The sequence below is a fragment of the Chiroxiphia lanceolata genome, chromosome 2 (genome assembly GCF_009829145.1).
Source record: "Chiroxiphia lanceolata isolate bChiLan1 chromosome 2, bChiLan1.pri, whole genome shotgun sequence".
In the NCBI taxonomy this organism is placed as follows: Eukaryota; Metazoa; Chordata; class Aves; order Passeriformes; family Pipridae; genus Chiroxiphia; species Chiroxiphia lanceolata.
Genome location: NC_045638.1, coordinates 91,820,355 through 91,847,336, shown reverse-complemented (window position 1 = coordinate 91,847,336; position 26,982 = coordinate 91,820,355). Strand labels below are relative to the sequence as shown.

The window sequence follows — 26,982 nt, the reverse complement described above, 5'->3', positions numbered from 1 at the left end:
CCCTTCCGCGGGCAGTGCTCGTCGGTGCCCCAGCCCCGCGGCTCGGCGTGGAGCGGGGCTCTCGCCCGGCCTCGACGGGGCCGCGCAGCGCCTCGGCGGGGACCCGCGGTGCGCCCCCGCTGCCGGGCGGCCGCGGCGGAGCGCACATTGTTCTAGCGGCCCGTCCCTCTCTCCTCCCTCCTCCGCCTCCCGTCCCTCTCTCCTCCCTCCCCAGGTCCCTCCTTCCCTCGTCACCGGCCGCTGTATAAATCCCCTGCCCCGGCGGATCCCCCCACCGCGGGAGACCCTGGTACTTTGGCCCCCGGGGCGGGATCCCGCCGCCGCCTGCCGACCGCTGGGACTTCGCGCTCCCGCCGCTGACCCCTCCTCGCTCTCTCCCTCCCTCCTCCCTCGCACAGTTCCCACCGGCTTCTTCCCTTCGCTACTGCGGGGCCAGGATGTCGGAAAAACGCGTCGAGGAGACACCGGCGGAGCTGAGCGCTAAGGTGAGGATCCCCCCCTCGCCCCCCATCCCTCCCGGCGGACCCGCTCCCGACGGGAAGGGAGGGAACGGGATTGAGGACGTGCTGGGGGGGGGAGAGGGCGGGGGCGGAGGGCGCCGCGAGGCGCCCGGACGGCGGGGGGCGCGCGCGGTCCCCCGCGCGCCGCCCGGCCAATGGGGGGGCGGGGGCGGGGCGGGAGGGGGCGCGAGGCCCCTCGCGCCCCCCGCCCCGCCCCCGCCCTCCATTGGCCGGGCGGCGCGAGCGCGCGCTGGGCTCGGCTCCGCTCGGAGCGTGGGGGGGGAGGCGGGAAAGGCGCGGGGGGAGAACCGTGTCACCGCCGTGGAGGGGGAAAGTTGTGTGGACACAAAGCGCGGGCCCTCGGGTGGCGGGGGAAGGAGGAGGGAGGGGGGAATGGAGAGAGAGAGAGAGAGAGAGAGAGAGGTTCAGAAACGCCTCGATCATACAAACACGGGGTTGGGTTTTTTGGTTGTTTTGTTTTGTTTTGTTTGGGATTTTTTTTTGTTGTTGTTTTTGGGGGTTTTTTTTAAATGAATAAAAAAATCGTTAAGGCTCTTCCGTGCCACTGCTGGTTTCCACACGCGTGTGGTGGCTAAAAGTAGCTCTGACGCGCGTTCGCTGCTTTTTTTTCTTTGTCAGGGCGGGCGGATTTAACGCCTAATATGTCTCCTCTCCCGTTATTCCGCCTCTCCTCCGAGCCCTCTTTGTTTCAGCATCCCTGTCTGTTATTGCCGCTGACCGCCGGAATGTTGATGGATTGTTTTTTTGTTTTTTTTGGTTTTTTTTTTTTTGTTCCCTTCATTTCACATGTAGGAAAGGAAAGAAAAGAAGGAAAAACTCGAGGAAAAAGCAGTCCACAAAGAAAAGAAGAAGGAGATAGTAGAGGTGAGACTCTCTTGAGGGACAGATTTAGAGACCTCGAGGATGGGTTTGTTCTCGCTGTGGGTAATGAATACGAAGGGAATACAGGAGATTAAGAAAGAGGGCAGGCCAAGGGAGCTCCTGAGGGTGAGGGGTAAAGGGAGAGAGAGCTGTCAGATAATTGTTGAAGGATTTAGTGTAGTCAGTGTGGCCCATTGTGAAGAGAAAACATCAAAGAAGGGAATGGAGTTGAGAACAAGTGGGAGAAGGTGGCGGGGGGGATGTGGTCCTGCACCCATTTAAGTATCCTGAGGTACCTAAGTGTGAGCTGGAGAAGGTGAGGGGCAGCAACAGTGAGGAAATGCCAGATTGATGAAGGTCAGAAGGGATCTGGAAGCAGATGTACCATGAGCACAGGCTAAGTCATTAGCCTGTAACCGGAGAGATGTTCTGGTTGTTGGGATGGCATGGCAGCAGTTTGTTGGCATGTAAGCTCATGGGAGTCAAGGAGGTTCCTGTTGTTGGGGAGGGACTGGAAGTATTTGTTTTATGAAAGAAGGCTGCTTGGGAGGAGTGTTCAGGAGGAGGTGGTGGGAATAATGTTGTTGGAGTAACAGTGCACTCGAACGTCTGAGACTGGAGTCTGAAGGGGCTGGAGCTCTGGAAATTGTTGCACTTGCAGCAAAGAGCATGTGGAAATGTCATCCTGGTGCCAGTTTCTGCTCTGACCAATTTGTTTCATTCAGGATGAGGAAAACGGAGCTGATGAGGATGACGAAGAAAATCCTGATGATGTGGATGAAGAAGAAGGTGGTGATGAGGATGAAGGTAGGAATAATTGGTATAGGGAAAATTGGAGGAATCGGGCTCTGGGGGAATATAGGATCATGGAGGGAAGTTCCTTTTCGAAGCCCTCTGACTGTGAGATTACATTCCCTTAAATACCTCTTCAGTTAACCCATGATTTTCTCTCTTGCTTGTGCTTAGAAGGAGATGAGAATGGGCAAGAGCAGGATGGTCACGCAGAAAAACGATCTGCAGAGGAGGAAGAGGTGAGAAGTAGTAAGAGAGTAATGGTGGGGGGAAGGAACTAGGTTATTTGCTGAGTGCTGATCAAATCCATGTGGATGCCGCTGCTGAGCATCTCAAATTGGCCTCCGGTCTCAGTGCTTCAGCAGCAGATGGGTAAACAAATCTGATGTGGCAAGGGGATAATAAGCCCTTGTCTGCTTAGATACAGGTTAGATACGGGTCCTTCCACCAGCAGTCACAGTGCCGGGTGAGTGAGAGTCAAGATGCTTGAGGTTATGCTTGGCCATGACCCCTGAACCACCCATGTGTTCTGGGCTTCAGGCCAGGAGATGGACTTGTAAGGGTGGATCTTGGGGTCTTTCTGGAATGGTGTGAGCCTGGGATTCTTAAACCTCCCAAAAGTAACAGCGTGGGTGTCCCTCTGAATGGAGATGTCCATCTCTTAACTGTGACCACGAACAGAACAGCTGTGTCAGGCACTCAAGGGTGCTTTAGAGGGGAGTGGATTTAGGGCAGGCCAGGCAGAGATTTCCATATGCAGGAAGGAGCAGCAGTTAAGAATTTTGTGGAGAAATTATGTGCCTTGGTGTGTGACTGTTGATGGTAACTCCTTTTTCCTCGCCATGTCTGATGTAGGATGAAGCGGATCCAAAGAGACAGAAGACAGAAAACGGCTCTTCAGCTTGAGCCCTCCCCTCCCATCTCCCTTGTTCCGTCCATCTCCTCCATTCCAGCCTGTGCTTGCACTGCCCATTAGCCTCTGGCTTCACACAATCTCAGATGAGGAAAGATTACAAATGCTCTCAGACAGGGAAGACAGCAGTTCCCTTGTCACCCAAAGACCTAGCCCATCCATGACATTCCCCAGCTGAAATTATCCCAGTCTCCCACATCCCTTCACCTGCGCCCCACTTACCAGTGATCCTCTTCCCTCAAGAATCTCATGGTTCCCTGGGGCTCAGCACATAACCTCGCCAGGCCCCTCACGTGGCAAAGCACTTCCCCTCCCTCCCCTTTTCCCCTTCCCGCCTGTTTTTGTCACTGGTGTGAGATTCTTGAGAGCTCCTGCTCCCCAGCCCTGCTGTCAGACCTCCCTGAGCCAGGAGGCTGCGGGCACAGATCTCATGGTGCGTTTCCCGGTCCTAGGCCTCTTCTCATCCGCTTTCCCGCTGAACCCCGAGAGACAAAGAATATTACAAGCAAATAATGGTTCTATTAAGCGACACACGGAGACAGAATTTATTTTAAGCTTTTCTTTTTTTTCCAAGTTTACATGACAGCAAGCTGGCCCTCGTGAATTTTTCAGAACATAAGGGTTGCTTTTATATATGAATTTCATTGAGCTGCATATTTTTTTAATTTGGCGGCTTTTTTAAAACAAATCAAGAGAGAAACAATTGGGGACCAAACTTTGATTTCCATTTTTTCCCTTCAGATTTTCTTGTGACCATTTTTTGTAAATTTAAGGCAATATAGCCACAGCATTTTCTATGGCACAGACATCACGAGGGTGATAGATATAAATATATATATTGTTTTCAACAAGCACTGTAAATAAAAGCGTTTAAAAATATTTCAAACTGCTGGTGTGGATGGCTGTGTTTGTACATCCTGATGGGGTCAGTGGGAGTTGGCTTGTGGGAAGAGAGGGGTAGCTTGCCCAGCGGTAGGTGGAGGGGGGAGCCCGAAGTTGATCAAAGGGCATGTGTTGGTTATTTGAAGGGCCCCTTGGGCAGGGTGCTTGGGTCCTGCTCTCTGCCTCGTGCTGCAGTTACAGTGAGGTCATGGCACAAACACCGGACAAAGCTCCAGGGCTGTCCTGGAGCTCTGGAAACTGCTGTTGGGCCTCAGCACCGGGCAGAAGAGGGTTGGAAAGGAAACTCAAGCTGCAGCTTTTGGACACGGCCCAGTGTTGCTCTCACCGTACGCTGCCCTACGGCCCTCTGCCCTGGCTGGCTTCAGGCATGACTCACGGCATCAGTCGCAGAGACCAGGGAGCATTTTAAGAGGCAAGAGCTTCAGTTCTTTGTCCCACCAGCTGCCTGGGGGAGAGCTGTCAAGCGTTTGTCTTTTTATCTGTGCAGACCTTTAAAGCTGCTGTTCTGTGTTTCTTTCTTTTTAAATTCGTATTTTGGCAATCACGCAACGAGCCACTGGGGGCTGTAAATAATACCAACTTTTGTCCGAGCGTCAGTGGCTTTGTAGTTGTCCAACTGCAGCAATGGATCAGATACTGGAAGCACAAACAGTTACTCGTCTCCAGAGGGGCAAAGCATCCGCTGTCATTTTCTTTAACTGCCCAAGTTGCACTGCAGGACACAGAGGGACACGGCTGCTGCCAAGCCCCTGCCCACCCGTGAATGTCTCCAGGGGCACGTGCCTGCCGGGTGGGATCTCACTGCACTGCCTGATGTGGGTGCACTGTTCCCCCTGGTACCCATTTTTGGTGGAGCTCCCTCGGCAGCTGGAGTCTCAGCCAGCTTGGGTGCCTTCCCCTGTGAATCGTGGGTTTCAAAAGCAGGTTGCTGCTGCCTGGGAGTGACTTGCTCCGCCCCTCCCTGCTCCCTCCTGCCTTGGACGCTGTGATCAACGGGCTGCTTCAACCTGCATGTACCTCGTAGCCATGCTGTCACAATTTTTGTATTTCTGCTATTGCTCCATTTTAAAAAATTATGGTTTCTAGTCTGTGTTCAAGATACTTTAACACTGGGGCAAGTCCTCGGGACTCTCCCAAACTTTCTGCTCGGCAGTAACCTTTTATTGTCCAGTACTGAAGATAAAATATCAGCGGATGAGATACAATCTCTGCAGAAGCAGATTACAATTTTCATGCTTCTTTCCCACTCCTGCAGCAGTGCCTGGCTATGGGTAGTGAAGAATGTACTTGCCAGTGAGAAGTTGTGGAGACATAACTCCATCTCTGCTTCCTGTGTGGATACACCAGTACCGCTGGTTCTATCAAGGCAATCATTCAGAAGGAAGTGGAGCAGCAGCTGAATGTTAGGCCAGCACTAGCAATATGATCAACTAGCCTTCTTTTCTTCTGAGGGAAACACTGCAAGACAGAGGGAAGTGACAAAGGACTGCCAGATAGCTTCTCCATGTCTCTACTGGCCCCTTGATTCCACAGGTTCTACCAGTTCTTCCATCTTACTCAGTTTTATTGAACACCTTTGTTATTGTCTATGGAAATTTGGAAGATATAGCTACAGATACAGAAATAGTTAGAAAAATATCTGTTATGGGATTTTTTCATCTTGGTGACCTGCAGGACATCTTCTCTGAGTCAGGGTGAGGTCTACAGGTAACACAGTAGAAAATCACAGTTTCTTCCCTTCCTGTAGACCTGCAAAGATCCATGCTGTATCTGGTGGTATTTTGGATGACAGAGTGAGCACAACAAGCAGCTGCATAGATTTCCAAAAAAAGTTGAGGTTGCAGTGTTTTGCAGTGCACTGCATTTCAAGCCTGCCTGTGTGCTTGATTTGTGTCTGAACCTGCAGGTGATTTTCATCTTTCAGCCTAATTCTTCTCCACAGTGAGATCAATCATGTGCTGGTGTCATCAAGGTAAGAACAAAGCCCAGCTTCACCAGTGATTCCTCAGAAGTGATGATACCACATTCCAGGGCCTTATTTGCCTTTCTTGGCTTTGTGCTAATTCTCTGCTCATTTCATTTAATTTCTGTGGCCGTCTGTTAACCTCATCAGCTGGGGGCAGAACTCCCTCAGCTGTCCTTTCCATGCTTCCGATGGCACCTGCTCCAAGCTTACAGCAGCTCTGATCCTGCCATCTGAGCAGTGCCAGAGGATTCCATCTTTCTCCTCCTCCTCTGGACTTGCTTCCTTTGAGAGAGTTGTGGAGGTGTCACAGTCATGCTCCTGCAGGGTCTGCTAGACTTCCCTCTAGGCTGACAATTTCTGCTTCCTATGGCCCTTTCGTATGGTTTAGAAAGGCAAACGCTGACACCAGTGCAGAGAGCAGGCAGAGCCACCTGCTGAGCTGGGTCCCTGTCCTGGCTTGTCCCCTCACTCCTTGCAGGGATCACTGGATGCATGGGACCTGGACCCACTGGGGTGATGAGCAAACCCCATGAAGGCTGTGGCCTTGAAAGGTCCCAAACCTACCAGGAGAGCTCTGGCTGTTGCAGATGAACAACAAAGCTGTTGTGTTGGGTGAAAAACAGTTGACACTTCTGGTTAAGCAGAGCAATCTGACATAGCTTTGTAATCAGCTCTGATGTGACTAAGGGGGTTCAGCTAGAGATCTTCAGATGTCCCTATCCACCTACGAATTTTTGCGATACATGAAGAAATAGAGGCCTGCCACGGAAAATTTGAGCTGAGCCTGAAGAAATTTTCATTTCTGAGCCCAGAAATGAATGCTCTTTGTATCTTCTAGCTGTTACCTCCTCGCTTCCCCTTGGGCGAATGATCCCTTCCACTCAGTCTCCTTGGTCTTTCACACCAGTTTTAAGCCAATAGATGATACAAGACTGGCATAATCAAAACCATCGCACAGGCAAGAGTCATGAACTCTCCTTCAGACCTGGAAAAAAGTGAACCCTCCAGCTACTGCTGGTCTGGGAGGAAAACGTTTCTTGCTTCAGGAAAGTCCATAATCACCTCCTTGCACTAGCTTTAAAAAAAAAGTGAAGATCAATTATCTCTCCCACATACACACTGCTTCCTCTGGGATCAGGGGCTTCTTTAGTCCCTCTGGTTCGGAGACATATTGCTCAGCCACTTCCCATTTGCCATATGGGAAACCAAAACAACTTGTCTTCCCAGATCCTTAAGAAGCCTGTGTACTGTTCCCTCCCACCTCTCTGCCTTATTTCAAGAGTGGAGTCAAAGACACACTCATGGCTGATCCAGTCTGTGTGTTTTCTCAGGGAAGAAGTCTATGTTTACGTGTGTGGGCTCAGACTCAGGACATATTGCAGATGGACAGGATGGGAGTGCTGTATATCATCAGTGGATGAGTTTGGGTTTTCTTTCAGTGGTAGGTTGACCCTGGCTGGACCCCAGACATCCACTAAAGCTGCTCTAATGCTCCCCTTCTCAGCAGGATGGGGGACAGAAAATATAACAAAAGGCTCATGGGTCAAGATAAGGACAGAGAGAGATCATTCGCCAATTACTGTCACAGGCAGAACAGACTTAACTTGGGGGAAAATTAATTTAATTTATTATTAATCAGATCAAAGTAGGGTGATGAGAAAATAAAACCAAATCTTAAAACACCTTCCTCCTACCTTTCCCTTCTCCTTGGGCTCAGTTTTGCTTCTGATTTCCTTTACCTCCTTCCCTCCAGCAGCGCAGGGAGTTGCAGTCAGTTTATCACTTGTTGTCTCTGCTGCTCCTTCCTCCTCGGAGTGAGGACTCCTCACACTCTTCACCTGCTCCAGCGTGGGGTCCTACCCATGGGAAACAGTCCTTTACAAACTCTTCCAATGGGAGTCGATCCCACAGGCTGCAGTTCTTCATTAACTGCTCCAGTGCGAGGTCCCTCCACAGGGTGCACTTCTTCAGGAACAGACTGCTCTAGTGTGAATCCCCTGTGGAGTCACCAATCCCACCAGCAAACCTGCTCCGGTGTGGGCTTCTCTCTCCATGGATCCACAGGTCCTGCCAGGAGCTCCAGCATGAGCTTCCCACGGGGTCACAGCCTCCTTCAGGCATCCACCTGTGGGGTCCTCCACAGGCTGCAGGTGGATCTCCGCTCCACCATGGACCTCCATGGGCTGCAGTGGGGACAGCCTGCCTCACCAGGATCTTCCCCACAGGCTGCAGGGAAATCTCTGATGCCTGGAGCACCTCCTCCCCCTCCTTTCGCACTGACCTTGGTGTCTGCAGGGCTGTTTCTCTCACATATTCTCTTTCATTCCTCTTTCTCACTGCAGTTACCCTTCATCCCCCACACTCCTTTACTGTGATATCCCAGGGGCTCTACCACCGTCACTGATAGGCTCAGCCTTGGCCAGGGTGGGTCTGTCTTTGAGCTGTCTGGCATTGGCTCTATGAGACACGGGGAAAGCTTCTAGCAGCTTTCACAGAAACCAGCCCTGCAGCCCCTCCATGACTAACAGCTTGCCACGCAAACCCAGTACTATTTCCTGGTGAGCTTTTATGGGTTTAGCAAAACATGAGCAGTCATAGGGGTGAGGAGAGACCTAAGGTGTGAGTATTCAAGGGTATCAGCCACATAAGATGGCTTAAAGGCCCAGTATGGTGCCATCAAATACAGCTTTGCTCTTGTGGGGGGCATTTTCTATCAGACACAGAAGATGATGCTTTCAAGTCTCAGGCTGTTCAGGAAGCCTGAATCCCAGTTGGAAGTATCTATGCACTGCAGTAGTTACTCATCTGAGCCTCATAGAACTGGGATATTGGACCAGACAAGCTTCACCTTGTCAGGTGTATCTGTGCAGACAGGCTATGGCAGATGGCTCAGTGACTTTTTGCAAGTCAACCATTAGAGAGGTCAGAAGAGCACATGACCCATGTGTGTGCTGTGGATGACATCTGACTGATGCTACTTGTCACCAGGGGGCTGTAGGAGCCGTATGTTCTATAGACCTCTGGTATTTTGAAATTATGTTTATTGTTCCCATTCTCTACCGTGTATCTTAAACACTTCATATCAAGAAGTCCAATTCAGCTTTTCTAATGTCCTATCTGGGTTCAAGATGTTTTATTCTCAATTTAGTCACTTAATCTATGAAGTGGTGTTATGTCAGCAAGGTGTTTGGCCACATGTCCTGCAACGGAGAATATTATCCCTAAATCCAAAATGTTACTGGGGCTTCCTGCATTCAAGATGGAAGATCCTGAAGCCAGTGAAGGCTGTAAGATGTAGCAAAAATAGTCAGTTTCCAGAGCCCTGTGATTATCTGTCTGTCTACTTCTCTGGCAGCTTCAGTAGAGTCATGTCTTAGACTTTCCCAGGTCTTACAGCAAGTCATGCATCATTTTAGGATGCATTTATTAGGTTACATAATTTGCAATGAAAATTTTCAAAGCCCCTTACTTGAAGCATCCTTCAGCAGCTTTTCTGTTGTTGCATATCCAAATGACTTGACAAAAAGGTCTTTGCTGGGCAGCACTTCCCAATATGAACCCAGGTAGCGCCCCATTAGGTTTGTCCATAAGCACACCAGAAATCCCATCTGAAAACTTGTAGCTGGTTGATGCTTTCTCATGGGAAGGACAGTTTCTTAAAAAGTGCTTATAAATTTTTCCTGTGTCAGATTCAGTCTATAAAGCAGCTGAAGCTGTTGTATATGGCTCCAACAAACCTTCTGAGCTTTCAGGGCAGCAGCATGGTAAATATGAACCCAGATTTCAGCTGGTTTTTTCACAAAGTAAATTTCACAGAAGACTCAGTAGGGATGTTTGGGAAACCAACCTTGTAATTCAAATGAGTCTGGAGGTTTTGCTCATAACTAAAGAAAATGCAGATTGCTTCAGGGTCTGTGAATCCCTTTCCATAACTGTAGAAATAAGCATTCTTGTAGAGCACTGCTAACAGTGCTGTTGTAGTTTCTCTTTGGGAGAAGATCCAGTTCCACCTCAGTTTCTCTATGCTTGAAAGGGTTCAAAGATCAAATCCTGGCTAAAGGTCTACCATCTGCAGCAGTATCCCTATAGGTGTTCCCAGTATTCCCCAGTGCTGCTTTTGCTTTTATTTCCAAGAGTGAAAAGCTGACAGATCACTGATGAGATCCCAGACTGCAGACAAAAAAGGAAGACTGGTGTTATGGAATTGGGATGCAGAGTGACACCTGTAGTGTCCCAAATGCTATACAGCAGAACATCTTAGTGCTGTACATGTTCTCCTCACTGAGGACTCCGACGGGGACCTCCAGCAGGAGCAAGTCCTTCTCCCTTAACTTGGAACACAAAGGCTGAACCCCAATCTCTTCTTTCAAGACCTGCTTGTGCTGAAAAAGGGCACCACACTGAGAGAACAGGCAGCACAACCAAACATAGCTCAGACTGATACCTCTCAGCGTGGAGGGCGCACCTTTTGTTGCTTTTCTTGATCTTCTCGAACGGATTTATTACTGGGAGAGGGATCGCTGGAGTCTAAGCATAACTTTCTTGCCTCAAGGGCCCCCTGGTGGCACAAAATCTGACATGTCTGTAAATACTTAACCGAAGAATTGTCAGAAGCCTTCATCTGCGTGTCTCTGTACTCAAAACGCCAAGCACGGGGCATGCTGTTAGCTGTCTCTCAGAGTGGAGGAATCGGGAATGGCTCTGATCACACCGCTGGTGAACCTGTAGAACCGAGAAGTCTGTGTGTGTTCAGTTACAATCTGATTTGTCTTGGCTGAGTGTCCGCAAGTCGACTTGAACACACACGAGTGCCTCTCTATCCTCCAGGAGACATGGTTCTTTGCCTAGAGAGTCCAAGGCAAGTCTAAGGGACCTCCACTAGAAAGACACATATACATTTTGGTCCCTTTCTGAGTAGCATTCCCTCCCTTATTGGATCCCCTGGGTAGAGCCTTGGAGTGTGTCTGTCCTTAGGAAGTAGGGGCCCGTTTTTCTCACTGTCTACAAATCTGGTTGGTTATGAAGAACCTACATTGGACACCCAACAGCAGAATAGGCTCCTGAAATCACTGCAACTTTCTGGAGAACCTGTTTTAGGGTTGTCAGTTGTAGAACTGCCTTGGGGAAACAAACTTCTGGGTTTAGCTGGAAGGTTCACAAGTCCCCAGACATTCACAGCAATTGTCCCCAGTATCAGTGTTGCACTGCATTGCACTTTAGGACACTGCTTGGACACTCCACTTCTCCCAGAGCCATTTACAGATATCGGCCACATATTGAGTGTAATTCTATGTGACAGCAATAGCATTTTGAAAGTTTTCTGTCCTTTCCACCCTTAGTACAGTTTCTCATCCACTCAGTTGTGCTCAGGCAGCTACCTGTGGGAACCTGCCATAGAAGTAATTTTAGTTGTTCCCTATTCTAATTACACACTCACACTTTCTTCTCTTCCTCCTTTAATACCAAAATTATATACTGGTCTGTCTTAGAACCCCATGAAGAGCCGTATTTCAGGAATTGTTCAGGGGACAGTGAGTATGTAGCCAGGGGCTGTCATTCCCAGTGGCACTGAGACAGGAAGGCAAATTTGGAAGAATCTCTTGGGTCAGTTTCCTCATGAGAGCAGCTGTAAGGTGGAATCTCATCCTTGAGCACCTGGCAAAGTTTCCAAGTTATCTTCTGACCCTTCAATGAGCATGCCCCTTCACTTTGAGGATGTCTCTGTTTTTTATATCCACCCCAAACATTTGTTTTTCACAGACCAGGAAATGCTGTTACTCTTGGTATGGTTATTTTTTTTTCCTTTTGAATAACTACTCTTGAGCCAGTATGACTGTAGCCTCTTTTTCCATTATTAAGGCTTCTGAACTTTACTTTGGCTCATGATTGGACCATATTGCCCATATTTCCTCCTCTGTAGAAGCTCATCTGGTCTTACAGTTCAAACAGGGGGCATACAGAGCCCTTGGGGTTACCAGTCCTTCAGAGTGACTTTTATTTTGACTTAATAAGCAACACACAGAAGAAAATTATAGTAATTTAAAAAAAAAAAAAAAAGAAAAAGAAAAAATAGAAACTCCTCTATCTCCTTCAAGTCTGGAAAAAATGAGCCCTCTAAGCACCTGTATCTAGGGAAAAAACAACCAGTCCTTGCCAAACTCAGGGGAAAGTCCCCACACCCACATGCCATCACCACCTCAGTTCATTTAAGTCCAGGAGATTTTTCCTTCCTTTTCCCTGTGGGTTATGTGCCTCAGCTCAGGAGTTATGCTCCTCCACTGTTTTCCTCTACTGGAGTTTTCTTGCAGAGCAAGACCGGCTGGCTTTTATTTTTGAGTCTTAAAAAAGGCACTCATGAACTCTAAGGGAAGCCCTCTCATCAGGGCTGTGAGTAAGGGAAAAACCTAGGGAAATATGAATAGATAGTGTTTTATTCTCATAATGGTGATCATCAAGCTTGGCTCCCTCATTCCTGCAGAGAGTCTCATATCCTAGGGCTGAGCAAGAGGATGCCATCGACCATTTCTCACGCCAGCACTCTGCAGGTGGTGAATAGGCCACTACAAGAGTTCTTCCCATGTCAAGGCCTTGCTGTGAAAAACACGTACCTAATTTTCAGCCAGATTTTTGGTTTTAATTTTGAGCCTCTGGTCCTCCTTATGTTCCTCTGCTGGAGTAGAGAATCTACCTCTATTTCACATCTTCTTCTCATGGGAAGAAAACATCAAAGATGGATTGTAAGAGCATAAAAATGGTCGTACCAATGGTCTCTCTATGGTGCTCTGCTATGGCCAATACAAGATCCCTAAGGAAAGACATTGAGAATCAAGGCATCATGTAGAAGCTTCCTGCAAGCAACAGTCAAGGACATCCTGAGCTGGCAGTCATACCAGTTCATCACATTCAAAAGCCAGTGAGGAACTGATCCTCCACAAATTACCTAATCTGTATTTGAACTCATTTATACTCCTGCTCTCCATAACATCCTAACATCCTCTAACAATAATTACGCTGTCTTTGTGACATGCAAAATGAATTTCCTCTTGTTTGCAGTAAAATTGCTGCCTGACCTCACCACTGTTTCCTTCAGATTAGGTAAAAGAGATCAAGCATCTCAAGTTTATTCATTTCAAAGCAAGATCTTCAGGCTCCCAAGTCAGAGTTGGTTTGGTTTTATTTTTGTACCACTCTGCTAAATCCTTTTCCCACATCCATTTTCAAAATATGGACACGTTCCAGTAACTTGTGCTGTAAACAGAGGTAACGCAATCTGTTCACTCCGTGAGATCCCATTTAATACAGCATGTATCATCTATCTCCCTCCCTGGAGCCTTGTCTTCCCAGGATACTGTATTATGTTGCGGAAGTGTGATTCCACATACTTTGCTCCTCCATGTAGAACCTTATGTTTTAATTCTAAGCGTGATTTTACCAGAGGTTTTAGGAGGTAGTTACTTCCCATTAACTTGGCCAAATATATGCACCGTGCCAGGAGAGACAGTCACACCTGCAGAGCCCTCCTAACCATATTTTGTCATTGTAAGACATCCATGAACATCAGAAAGCATTTAGATGTTGAGCAGATCATGTGACAGCCTAGCACTGGAAGCTCACGTAGTCTGAATTTCTAGGACACTTTCATCTCATCAGCAAAGCGTCTGAAGTATTTACGCAGAACACAAAAGCATTAGCTGCTTTATCTTCTACTCTCACACATGCTGTGCAGCTAAAGAGAGTCCTTTGGTCTTTTGTGGCTTTCTGAGAAAAACCTGGCAGAGAAGCCTATAAGAGTGGAGAGAGCTCTGCTCAGCATGGAATGTTCATCTCCTGTAGAATGGGACCTGACACCTGCAAACAGAAACTTCTTAGCACCAGGGAAAATTATCAATGGCACCAAACAAACAAAAAAAAAATCAAGCTTAAACCCATGTTTTCTGCATGTGGCCTCAATTGCACCACAGTGACCAGCTCCTGGCAGAACCTCCTAACATTTAGTTGGCTCTCTGTCTTGGAAAACCAGACCTCTCCCAGCCCTCCTTGTGACACAGGAGGTCTCACCCCTTCTTGGGAATTTTGAAGTCCATTTATAGTTCCATCTGTTTGGTCCCAGCCTCCTTTGAGGGTAAGGAAGATTTAGATCTTACACCAAGAAAGCATGCTGTATGTGCCAGCACAGTGAGAATGGGGGTAGCTCCAGAGCCAGAGGGGTCTCTTTGCAGTGCTAAAGGCAAGAACACAGCAAGCAGTGATTATCCATAATTGGAAGTGCTCAGGATTTTCCTGAGCCTGGCCCTGAGCAACCCAGTCTAGTCTGAGAGTCACTCTGCTGGGAGCAGAGGGGTGAAATAGAGCCCCAGAGGTCCTTTCCCACCTGAATCTTCCTGTGATACTGTGACTAACAAACAAGTGGGTTTATTTGATTTTGTGGTGTTTTTCTTAGTGAGGCAGTAGAAGATATCTTACAAAAGGATGTAGGCTGCTACCTGCCATGAGGTGCCAAGTGGAGAGGAAATTGAAAAAACAGCTCAGTTGCCACTACATTCTGAATTGCAGTCTGGCACACAATTGTGTTAATCCAGCACAAATGCGTAGTGTTGCAGAGAGGGGCAATCCCATCTTCCCTTTCATCTCTCCTGCTGCCTCTCTTTTGTCAACACTGATGAGCAGCAGAGAATTGATCCAGCTGAAAACTAAACTATAAAGGAATAAATCCATTTTGATTTACAATGAGCCCTTTCAGTTTAAAAATGCACCATCTCCCTCCCTAGCAATTTTTTGTTCAAAGTAAAGTGGTTGGGGATCACCAAATCAGAGACTTTATTCTCTTCAGGACTACTCTGGAGCACTGCTGTGCCCCTCCTTGCTGTGCCATCATCCACAGCAACTTTCCCAGCGATTGTATTCTTCTGCAAATGATTTTTCATAGCATCACTGCTCCTTTAGTTACCCTCTACTTTTTCATATCTAGCTTTCCCACTAAGAAAGAAACAACATATTCTCTATTTAGCCTGCAGCTTCCAGAGTTCCAATGTACCATGAGATATGGGCTCCTGTTCTCCTGCCATGATGCACCATGAAAACACAGCATGTGGATCAGACCCACTTTTTCATTGTTCCTGGGGACACAGGCAAATACGCCTAGAGCCAGACCCCTCTGTGCTCTGAGCAATGCTCATCCTCCAGCATGATAAAGTGCCTCTTCTCTGTTGGAGAAACCCAGGTTACTTTCCAGAGTAGAACACAGAGAGGATTTGAGCCCCATGAGCAGAAGGCACATCCTTCTGTGGCAGTTTTTCTCTGAAGGGATACTGTACTGTCAGTTGAGAGCAACAGCAGCAATAAGGATATGAGCCTGGAACATGTGGATTGGCCTTTCTCTCTTTTATGGCATTTTCAGAGATTTTGTTTGCTTGATATTTCTGCTAATGCTCACCTGCTTTCTGGGCTATCCCTGGTGTCCAGCACTTGTATGTCATCCAACTCTGCTGTGGGCACTGGAGCTTCCAGTCCACTGGATCCCAAGGACCCTGCAGATGGTCAGATTCTTTCTCTCCAGGTACCCCAGGAAAAACACATTTTGGGAGTCCCACTCTCAGACCAAGGTTCAGCTCCCATCAAAGTACTCTTCAGCTCATACCTGAGTTAAGGCAATCTATCAGGACCACTCAGTTGCTGCCCCAGCTTCTCAGCAACACGTTGGGTCAGTGCCTGACTCCTTCACCTCAGTGTCAAGGTCACTGTAACTAAGAGCAAAGCTGGCACGTGTCTCCCATCCCTCTTTGCTCTTGAGGAAACCCAGTGCAGCCCTGGGATGTTTGGGAGGCTATTGCATATTTTTTGATTGTATTAGAAGCTTGAACACTGCAATGAGAAGGGAGTCGAAATATAACCTAGTTTGCTGCATGGATTTTTGTATTTAATCCACCCCACCCTCTGTGTTGCAAAACACAGAGGTTGTGGCATCAAAAATATCACTTAACTAGGTATTGGCCAAGGTACTGATAGCCATAACCATCTCCACAGGTAGCTGTGATGACCAATAAGGATTCTGTAAGTGTCCCATCTCTCCTTGAGGAAGAATCTGGAGGTCTTCTGAAAGAGAATAGTTACACAGTCCTCCACAGCAAATGCTGGCCAGTTACAAGATGCCAGATGCCAAATATGCCCATGAATGCTGCAGATTTTCTTCAGTAATTAAATCATTGGGGTTTTTGTTATGTTTTGGGAGGGGTTTTTAGCAGAAATGCAGCCCACAACTTTACTCAGATCCCCCCAATGTTGTTTCTGACTTTCTAATTCAGAGCTGAGTATTGTCATACAAAGAGTACTCACCTTCTAGCACTGTAAAGAAAGAGACTGCAGATTTGTCCAAAGACCCCATAAAGCTATGTTTTCTTAAAGGTGCTCTCATGGGATTCTGGGAAGCAGGGCACTGCTAGACTCTCCTCAGTGCCATATCAGAGATCTGTGGTAACTCAGGCACTGCCCCCCTAAAAAGGACCCTTTCAAAAAAGCCTCCCAGTCAGGCAGCCAATCACTCTGCCTCCTCCTAGCACTTCTGCAGTGGCACATTTTGGTTTTACCCAGATCTACTGGGAGATGGAAACTTTCTCTTTTCCGGTGCTCCTCTCCTCACTGCTTTTTGGGACCTGTCATCTCAGATGAATGCGTCACTTCTCCAAGACCACCCTCTGATGTGTTGATGTGTGATGTACCCAACCCCTGGGGAGATAACATGCCACTTCCAGGCATCATGAAGCATGTTTGGTATCCACCCTGGACTTAATTTCATATACAGAATGCACCTCTGGTTGGCACCATGGCCCTTTGTGTGGGAAAAGTGGCTTGCATTCCTCTACCTCAGGGGTGCCTATTTTGATGCATTACCCTATTGTGCATCTCACAGAAAGCCTGCCAAGCTGTGGACACCAGCTCTTTCTGCCTCACGGTTCTGCTGCTTGACCTCTCTGCAGCAACAAGGTGTTGACATGGGAACCACTGCATCTGTCCCAAGTGCCCAGAGAAGGGCAGCTCCACTACTTCCTCTCTGCAGCTGAGCTTAGATTTCTTTTAGTTGCCTAAGCTTCCCAGTCAGTGCCAGAAGTCTCACAGTTAATCCCAGTCTGATCCCTGAAAACCTTGTTGCCTGTGCAGGTGTCTGTTGGGTACCAACCTGCCCAGCAGCTCTTGCTCACACCACATCCTTGCCAGACCTTCCCTTCTGTTTCCCCAGGTGTGGCTGCTTTTTGTTTACAGTTCCTTGCCATGAAGTTATTAGTTATCTCCCATTAGTAAGGAACTTGGTTTTGCCTGCTGTGTTTGCTTTAGCACTGGACAAACAGCAATCAGGATGTTTTACATGAGGTCCTTCTGGCAAGCACTCTATCTCAGGAACGCCCAGACAAGCTGATAACCCCGTCTTCAAGTCATGGTATGGTTTCCTGGATCAGCTGAAGTCTGAAAATAAATTCTAGAGCACCTGAGAAAGTCAGCATAAAGTGGAAGATTGTGACTACTTTCAGATTTGATGGTGCAAGGACCAAAACATGAAAGTGGAATCACTCAGAGAAAAACACGGTATTACAGAAATCTGGAAACGCAGTGGAAAATTCCTTCAGCAAGACTAACTCAATGATACTGCAGAACAGTGTTTTCTATTCCTATTTTTCTTGGTGAGTGTAGTTTACATCCATAAGACATACCAAGAGAGACAAGAAGAGCAATGTATTAAGGCTGTGCACAAGACGACTGCTGCGGTGAAGTCTGGAACCTGGCTGAAGCTACTAATGCCTAACATGGACAAAGGAGCATTTAGTGAGCTGGGCTTTTACGTCCCTGCCCTTGGCTACTCCTGTTGCAGCCTGCCCCTCATCCCCCATGGCTCTGCCAGGGTCTCACACATCCCTGTCAGCCTCTCTGCCCAGGGGACCCACGTGGGCAGTTCTGAGAAGATGTCCCTGTGCTGATCTCTCTGTGGTCACTGTCATCTGTGCCTCGGGGTCCCATTCTGGGAGATGACGAAAATGCCATTCGAGGGAGTCAGCATTTAAAATGGGTCGTTAGAGAGAAACGTCACAGTGTCTTTGCTAAAGATAGCCTGGTGCTGAGTAAAACAGTGCCTCTAAAATCTTCCTTTTACAACATGCTCACTCAGCATAATAACCCCTCGGCCCCAAACACCCCTCCCCAGTGCCAGTGCCAGGCAGCTCCTGTCATTTTCCTAAGCTCTCCATCAGTCTCTTGTGACCACCTCTTGGGAAGCTGTAGCAGGATGGGACTACGTCCTCTGCTTTGCTGAGTCTTAGAAGAGATAAGCATTTCCTAGAGCATGGATTCCTTTAAAAGTGGTTTTGAGGGCTAGAGTGGAATAGTGCCAGGGTGCCAAGGCTACAAGAGCAGAGAGAGTTGAGATGGAGGGAGAGAGCAATGAGCTCAGTGTGCCCCTCAGTGAAGCCAGGAGAGGGGAAGAAGATGATGCTGGACTGCAGCAATCTATGTGTCTCCCCACCATGGTTCCAACTCCCTTCTCTCTCTCTCACCTTCACCCACACACTCACACCATTCTTGCACTGCTGATTCAAGGGAAAGAAGAGGTTGATGCTTTCTGCTTGAACTGGTCACCACAAACTGTTTTTCTTGAACAGTAGGAAAAAAACACCTCCTGACAACTGTCACAAGTTCTCCCTTATCTTTGCTCCTCTCTTTCTCTCTCATGTGATCCCATGGATTGTTTTACACAAGAGGGCATGTGGGAACACTACAAAGCAGTCCCTCAGTGACATGGAGGCACATGAGGTTGCACCTGCACACCAATCCCACTCCTCAGGAGGTTGGAGAGCCATGTGTGATGAAAGAGATGAGAGCTGTCACTACAACAGGGGTCTGCTGAAGCGAGGCATAGCACTGGCCCTCTTTTGTCCTCCACCTTCACCACCCAGCTGAGGAAAACCAGAGAGCAAACAAGGATCCTTCCACAGTTGAAAAGTGGCCACTATGAGTCACCTCCCTTCCCCCAGCCTGAGGAAAAGCCCCAACACTTGGGGGATGAGCCACCGAGGGGCTTGGGTGTCTGACACATGTCACGAAGGGCTGATTAAGTCCGAAAGAGTCAGAGCAGTGGGCTGCTGGAAAGTGTGAACCACAACAGTGGGGGTTCTCTGAGACAAAATGGGTCCCAGGATGAGGCACATGGATGGAAATGTATTGCCCTATGTAAAGGTCAGTAGCTTAATGGCAGCTAGGTTGAGCCCCCTCTGTGCATGAGCTTGAGTGGGTTTTCCCAGAACTGCTGGAGGAGGAGGGTCCCTTCCTCACACTCCTCTTCATGCCACAGTATTCAGCCCCTCTTTTCAGTTCTGATTCCTTCTTCTGGATGCTCCTCTCTATCTCCTTGGACCACCCGGGCTTTGTCCCATATTGGCCCTGGACTCTAGATTGATGAGTCACATGTGCCCTACTTGGAGCTCACCACAGACCATTTCCTCACGCTGCCTGTGAACTGACCAATGAGAAAAAGCCAAGAAATTAGCTCATTTGGAGTATTAAAGAAGGAAGGAAAAAGAAGATGAAGAAAAAAAAAAACCAAGAAGAAAGAACAGCAGAAATAAAGACCATCATGTTCTCGAAAGCCCTGAAACAATTAGAGGGAAGCTGTAAGAGACGGAAAGATCAAACCAAAAAAGGTAAGAGATGAAAGAAAAACATGAAGGGCACTTGCTGGGAAGTGTCTTCTACACTTTTTCCACTGGCTATGTAGAAGCGAAATTTGTAAGAAAAACAACAGCGACTCAAAGAATTTCCACTAAAAGATGCTTACAGCTGTGTCTCTGGTCCCTCCCTCCTCTGCTCTCACGTGCCTCAGGCTTATACTGGTTTCTTGGTGGTGACGCATCTTCTTAGTGATATGAGGAAATTTGCTGCCCACCTGCAATATAAGGGCATTTAGTGAAGTGCTTTGATCAGAGAGAGAGACAGCATGAGAGCAAGCACATCCCACTGACCCCTCTTTGCTTACCCACCAACCTCTAGCACCTTCTTTGCCCATGCCTCATTTTTGCTGATCTCTTCAAGCTTTGGACCTTGTCAAGCACGAACCCAAGCAGGTGGCAGCCCCTCGCCTTTCCTGGATGCCACCATGAGGCCGATGTCCCTGGTGCTGTTCCTCACCTTTGTCCTGCTGGCTTTCAGTGGTAAGAGGGGCTGAACCTATTGGGGAGGGCAGTGTAGCTCAGTAAGCTGAGCCTGGGTGTTACTTGGTCCCTGACAAGACTGGAAGGGAGAGTTTGTGCCCTTCCAATCCACCAAAGATGGCCAGATATTGCCCTGCTCTCTAACTTGCCCTGGCAAACGCAGCATCCCCACTCTTTGCTCAGCTCTTTATCTTGTTACAGCTGGTCACATCCTAGCAGGATTAGCGGAGGGTGAAAGCAGGGAGCAGAAAATATGGGTCAGAGAGGGGAGTTCAGCTGTGCTGCCCTGCCACTTGAGCCCCAGAAAAATGAGAAAGAGCTTGAAGCAGCTGCCCGACAAGACATCTGTGCAGTGGAAGAGGCATGGGGGAAGGTATGTCAGGGTCAAAAGAAATTCCAGTCCTTCTGGGGGGACTGGAGAGGGTGGGAGACATTTTGAGCCCCTTTTCTCTTTCCCCATCTTCCCTCCTTCCTACCCCCTCCCTTGATCTAACATTTGCCTCTGGGATGAGCCGCTCACTTATCCCACTTCCAGTGTCCACCAGGAGTCACATGGGGTACTGGAGGTGGGGTACTCGGGCCTCCAGAAGACGGCACTGCTCATGAAGCCCCGGGTGTCACTCCAGGACTCTGCCTTACACAATGGCAATTTCTCCCTGCGGATTGAACCCGTCAGGAGCGAGGACGCTGGGCTGTATGAGGCACGGGTGCAATACAACTCAGAGGTCCATAGCTGCCATGTGGAGCTGGGGGTAGTTACAGGTAGGAGAAGATAGAAAACCTGGAGAATGTTGATTTTAGGATCGGGGAGGTTGTAAAGGTGGGATGGGGTAGGGATGCTGTGTTTGGTTGGGCAGGTTAGAGTACAGGCAGCATCCTCCTGAAAGCGCACAGCTTCCTGCTGTCCGCTCTCAGTTCTGGAGGGGTGCCTGCCTGTGGGACAAGGCTAGGACAGGGGGACACAAAGGGTTGTGTTGGTAGTTCCCCTGTGATCTTAGCTCACCCCCCATCCCAACACTTTGTTTTTTTGCAGTAACCCTCAGTCCACCCAATCCTGTGGAAGAAAATGAGCTGCTCTTGATGAGCTGCAACTCCAGCTACCGGGCCAGCCTTGTGGAGATATGTTGGTTCCATAACGGGCACCTGGGCCCCCCCTCCAGGACCTTCTGCTCTTCACCTGGGGCTCTCTCCATCCTGCGGCCAGCCATGAGTGATGCGGGCTCCTGGCGCTGCCAGCTTCGATACTCTGATAACGAGATAATTTCTGCCACATACAACCTGCAAATTCTAGGTGACCTCAACCTCTGTGTTGATATTCCAGCATCCCCAAGTTAATCCCTTTGATGTGACTGACTAACCCCAGTAGCTCCAGCTTCCCAGCTCCCACCCTGTCCTCACTTCCCAGGTCAGTCATCTCCCATCTTTCCGGCCACCATCTCACATTGTGCTCTTTCTCTGGCTTAGGTTTTGATGGCCCAACCAACCCTGTGGTCTATGCTGCAGCTGGCTCTGCAGCCCATCTACCATGCAGCCTGAGCTACCTTCCCAGTTCCTTTCAGATAAATACGGTGACAGCCCACTGGAGCCACCTTGCAGGAGGACACTTGCAAGACTGGGACATCTTCCCAAATCTGAGTAACAGAAACTTCCCCCTGCATCTCCCTGCGGTGGGGCCGGGTGATGCAGGGCAGTACCGCTGTGCTGTCTCTGTGGGCCACAAAACAATCAGCAGGGAGGTGACCTTGGCAGTGGTTACAGGTGAGAGGAGAGACAAGGAGGTGCATTACCCCTCTGGGGTCCCCCAGTGCTTACAGATAAACCTCCCCACATGTTAGTGCAGTGAGTGTGGGTAGCTCCTTGATCATGAGTTCCCACCTCGGGGTGAGAAACAAGATCTCTATTGAGGGCACTGCACTGCACTGGAGTCTGCTGAAATCAGTTTTCCTTGGTGACCTGATTATTCCTCTTAAAACTAGGGAAGACAAAAAAATAAATTAGAGGAAATAATAAAGAAGGGATGTAATAGAAGAAGGATGGATGAAGAAGAGATGTGGACCTGTCTGTAGTCTTTCCTGAGGGTATTTTTTTTCCTTTGCTGCAGTGACTCCAAGTATCCAAGGACCAGTTTCTGAGGGGAGTCGTTTGCTGCTCATCTGCAGCCTCACACACTCCCGGGGACATGAACGTTTCCAGTGGAAGCACCTTGGCTCAGTCCCCACTAAGAGCAAGCTGGCTGTGGCCACCCCCCAAAACGTGGAGAGCAGCAGTGCCCAGATGGGACCTATCTTGAAAATACCCAAAGTGTCACAAAAGGATACGGGGACATGGGAATGCAGTGTATATGGCCCAGAAGGACAACTGGGAGGAGTGGAGTACGAGCTGCAGATCACAAGTACTGTTCCCCATGTATTTGTAACCAATCTCTTCTTGCCCTATTCAGTTCCCTGGTGCCTTTCCTGTCTCACTTTCACCCTGTCCTTCTTCCCTTGGACCACTTGGATCCCATCTTCTTGTCATCCTGTCTTAGCTCTCACCAGTCCCTTATGTTGCTCCTTCCAGTTCCCTGCACTCTTTCCCATTTTGCCCATTCCCAGCCTTACCCCAGTGCAAAATTGACATTCCCTTCCTTCCTAACTGTGGTTCCTCCTCACAGGTGCCCAGGTCTCCAGCCCTCCTGCTATCTTCAGTGGGCAGGTTACTTTTGGGCTCACACTCACCCTCTTCCTTCTGCTTGCTGTCTGTGTTGTGGCTCTGGCCCTACAGAAAAGGGTAAGTGTCCATCACCCAATTTCTGTTATTTTTCCTGTACACCAACCCTTATTTGACCTTATTTGGCAGCTCTGGCTAACCATGGTGTTTGTCTGGAGGCAGGTCAGACACCTCAGAGGAGGGATGAAACCTCCTAAGAAACAACCACAGCCCAGCCTTGAAAAGCTTCATGTTTATTCTCCCACAGATTAAGCCACGCTGTGCTAGAGAAGGGTTAATTTCCAGGCTTTTGTATATGTTGTCTCTCTTATTCCTTATCTGGACACTTTAATGTAACAATCTCCTGTTCTATATGAATGCCTACTGGTGCCCAGAAACAGATCTCAATGCAGGGCTGTTGTTTCTGGCTCAGCCTTCACATCTCAGCCTCTGCTTCTGGCAACTTACTGACCTCTCTTTGCTCAGCTTGTTCCAGTATCTCATCCTCCGAAAACTCTACCTTACCTTTATGATCCCAAAGACCAGGCCAGGGCTAATGGTTCCCAAGCATGTCCCCAGAAAAAAAGCTATGCAAACAAGTCAGACCGTTGCTCTGCAGTTTTCATACTGTTGCTCTGCAAGTTAATTACGTGGCAAATTCATCCTTCAAGGTATCCTTTTGTTGACAAGAGACACCTTTCGAGTGTAGGTGTGATGTAGTTGCCTTCTGCTTAACTTCTTGGAAAGGGTCCACAGTGAAAAACCCCATCTAGTGCAGAGGGGGCTGGGGGATTGGAGCGGTCTAAATTCAGAAGACCTTGTCCCGGTGAAAGAGCTGGGAGCCTTGGAATTGCCTTGAGCTGAAGACAAGGGATGTGTTAGCACTGATAAAAAGTCTTAGCAAGTCCCAGTGGCTGGAGACTGAAGACAAGCAGCATAGGAACAAAATCAAGGTTGGAATTTTTAAAAACCACTGTGGGTATCACTAGAGCAGCTCATGACAGGTTCTTCATCATCCATCCTTAATCATCACTGATGGTAAAGGATAATCTGAGGCAGAAATCTACAGTTTCTGTGTGACTCTCTGGACTGTGCAAGTCCGGGACAAGATGATCAGAACCACCCTTTCTGGCCAAAAACCTTGGGAGAAATCCCTTGGCAGTGTAATTCTAAGGCCTCAGCAAGCAGGAAATAGGACACCTGGGTGTCCAGCTGTTAGTTAAAGTCTCATGCAGCCAGGATATCTACCACCCTAAAACATTTGCATATGCCCTCATGGCCGTGCTTTGCTGAGTAAGCAAGGCTCCTGTGTTGCAGCACAGGTCCTCCATCCACAGGTGGTCCTCAACCAGCTCTGGGTGGCCCTGCTTTATCAGGGTGTTTGGACTGAATCATGTCCAGAGCTCCCTTTCAACACCAACATCCAGTGAATCTGTGATTCATGCCCTTCTCTGCACAGACTCCCTACTGGGCTCATCCTCTGTCAGAGTGCAGATGAGATGCCTCAAGCAAAGATGTCAGCTCTTCTCTGGTTCTCTCCCTCTCTCTGCTGGCATCCTCAGAGATGACGTTTGCTCTCCTTGCATTAGCTGGACACCGGATGCTCACCGCAGTGTATCATGTGCACTCGATGGGCTGTTGCCCACACATTAGGAATTCCTATTCTGATCCCCTGAGCCTATCAACGTGCCATTGGTACTGTTGCATTTCATTCATCCTGTCACTCAGTTTAGTGCTCTGTTCTCCTAAAATATCTGGGTCTTGTGTGATATTTTCATCCTCTTTCTTCCAAATGAGTCTCCTCAGCTTTATCAGCTACCTAACTCATTAGCACTTTCACACTCTCTATGCCAATAATGACTGATCTTTGAAGACTTGTGCTTATCATTTCCCTACAGCCTGACAGAAACATGCCAGCAAAATCGCAGTCCCTTCTTAGCTGGGATTACACCTACCATGCTATTCTCCAACTAATCTCATCCTTCTTGCTGAACTGATTGTCTGCGTGTTGCCCTATACTTCTATGCTGTCAGAAGCCCTGAGATCTACATCTTTTCCATTGTCTAGAAAGTCACTTGTGAAAGTAGTTCTGTCTTTAATTTGTTCTTATCTCATTTTGCACAATCCTTCACGCCTTTACTACTTCTCTCTGAAAAGGTGGTGTAAAATCTGGCATACCATCAAACCTGACATTGGCCCAGATCACTCTTTGCTCTCCCTTAAGCATGTCCTGTCTTTGTTATTCCTTATACCCATAACATCACTGAGGATCATGTTGGGACAGCACTCCCCAGAAGAAACTGCAGGTCTCAGAGAGTGGCTTCTTCCCTGGCTCTAGGAGGGAATGGGAGCCTTATGGTTACAAGCAGTAGGATCATGTCTTCCATGGCAAGGAGAAGCCCAGTCTACCATGCCATTCAGTCTCCCTCCCATACCTGATGTTGCCTCTTTTTTCCCTTTCAGGCACAGACTCCTGCCTTCTCAGCACTGGAAGGGATGATTGCAGTCCCTGGGCCGTGGAAGTCGATGAAGGAAAACCAGAAAGGGAAGATCCAACAAACTGAGTGCTGACAGGAGCAGGGACACCAGGGCTAGTCTGCATGGGAGGATGAAAATCTGTGTGCCGTGCTGCAGAGAGATGGGCGCCATGCAGACCTGTCAGGGGGGTCTAGGGATGGCATGAACAATGCAGAAGGCATTGGGAGCTCTGTATCTGCAGAGGGGCTGGGAGCTGTCTACCAGGGCAAGGCAAGCCTCACTGCTGCAGTAAGGTGGCGAGCAGCACAGATGCTTTGGAGCTATTGGGAGTATTTGAGCCAGTAGCTATTGCCTGCTTTAGTGCCAAATCTCTGCCTACTCTTTGCCTCTCCTCCGTGGCTCCTCTCACAGTCTTTCTCTGGTGGAACACCAGGATGCAGGAGATGGCTGGAATCTGTCTTTCCTGCAGCCTGATGGTGTTTTCTGCCCCCCTTGCTTGCTTTCTTCTCCCTCTGCCCGCACTTCCCTGATCACTGCCCTGTTGCATATTTTGAGCATTTTAACTTATTAGAAACTCATTTTAGAACTGAAAATAAATCTATGTGACAAAAAAGCCTGCTGGTCCCTGTATGTGCTTATGGGGGATTGTGCCTATTTGACAGTGCTGGGTGTACCTCTGCCTGTGTGAAGCCATTTCTAAGGCCTTTGCTGCCTTCTCTTTCTCTTTCAGTTCTGTTTTACTGAAGTCACCTGTTCATTTCTGACATTTTCACAGCAGGAAAGGGGAAATTAAATGCCACTAGAGAAGAATCACAGGTTCAGTCTCTCCCTTTTACTGTGTTTCAGAGTCTTTTTTAGTTTCTTTTTCTCCCGTCTGGCTGTCCCTGTTCATTCATTCATTTATTCCTTTCGTTCTCACATGTTCCTGAAAGATCTACAACTGATGTTAGGGCTCTCTGTCACTCTCCTCCTGCTAAGGATGTATTTAGTAATGTAAGTCTGAGTCTACCAGGTCCCATCTCTCGAGACCTTTAATGTGTTTAGCTTTCATGTAGTCAGAGAACGCTCTTCACCTCCTCTCTGAAAAGCCAGGGAGGACTGTAGTACTGCTCTTGAACAGCCATTACATGCCACCCCAGAAGAAAGCTCACTAATAAAGAGAGCCACACATGTGGTGTCTCCCATATGGGTCCCCAGGTTGTGGTTGCTCAAGGGGGCAGCGGAACAAAAATTAAGCTCTCAATATTCAAGATGAAAGGTTCTCTTGACTTGCATAAGAGGGATCAGTAGCATGCCAGATTTTCATTATTTCACCAGGCATACGGTGTGTAGCTTTCACCTTCCCTTTCCAAGAGGGAAGCTGCATTCACAGCTAGCAAACGCACTTTGGGATCCTCAGAGTGCGGGTAGTGGAGCAGCATCCAAAAAGTCACAACTGGCCCACTCTGAAGAGCATGTCTGGATTCCACAGCTCTTTAGCTAAACAGTTAGCCGTGTATTTTACTGAAAATGACACTCATTTCTCCACTGAGTCCTAGAGAAATGCAGCAGAGCCACGAGGTAGACCTGTCTGCTTCAACCATCCCATATAATTTCAGTCAGAACCAACAAAACACACGACAATCCAGCTTGGCACCAGAATTTTCCTAGGCAATTGATAATACTGCAATT

General features: G+C 48.4%; 2 protein-coding genes across 6 annotated transcripts; both read left to right on the top strand.

Annotated features, from left to right (window-relative positions):
• Positions 1–213: 213 nt before the first annotated feature.
• PTMS (parathymosin) lies at positions 214–3,973 on the top strand. Its single transcript, XM_032678529.1, has 5 exons — positions 214–485; positions 1,314–1,385; positions 2,108–2,189; positions 2,349–2,413; positions 3,030–3,973. The coding sequence occupies exons 1-5, from the start codon at positions 438–440 to the stop codon at positions 3,078–3,080; spliced, it is 318 nt and encodes a 105-aa protein (XP_032534420.1). The 5' UTR covers positions 214–437; the 3' UTR covers positions 3,081–3,973.
• Positions 1,052–25,912, top strand: LAG3 (lymphocyte activating 3). 5 transcript variants are annotated; one of them, XM_032678525.1, is made up of 10 exons: positions 1,052–1,059; positions 2,449–2,455; positions 19,865–20,145; positions 20,347–20,518; positions 20,681–20,907; positions 21,179–21,436; positions 21,610–21,903; positions 22,247–22,537; positions 22,799–22,914; positions 25,297–25,912. In XM_032678525.1, the coding sequence occupies exons 3-10, from the start codon at positions 20,091–20,093 to the stop codon at positions 25,402–25,404; spliced, it is 1,521 nt and encodes a 506-aa protein (XP_032534416.1). In that variant the 5' UTR covers positions 1,052–1,059; positions 2,449–2,455; positions 19,865–20,090; the 3' UTR covers positions 25,405–25,912. The 5 variants fall into 5 exon arrangements, with proteins under 5 accessions (XP_032534416.1, XP_032534415.1, XP_032534417.1 ...); XM_032678524.1 differs by lacking the exons at positions 1,052–1,059; positions 2,449–2,455 and adding an exon at positions 8,420–8,514 and having other exon boundaries at positions 16,618–20,145; XM_032678526.1 differs by lacking the exons at positions 1,052–1,059; positions 2,449–2,455 and adding an exon at positions 11,703–19,638 and having other exon boundaries at positions 20,027–20,145.
• The last annotated feature ends 1,070 nt before the right edge of the window (positions 25,913–26,982 follow it).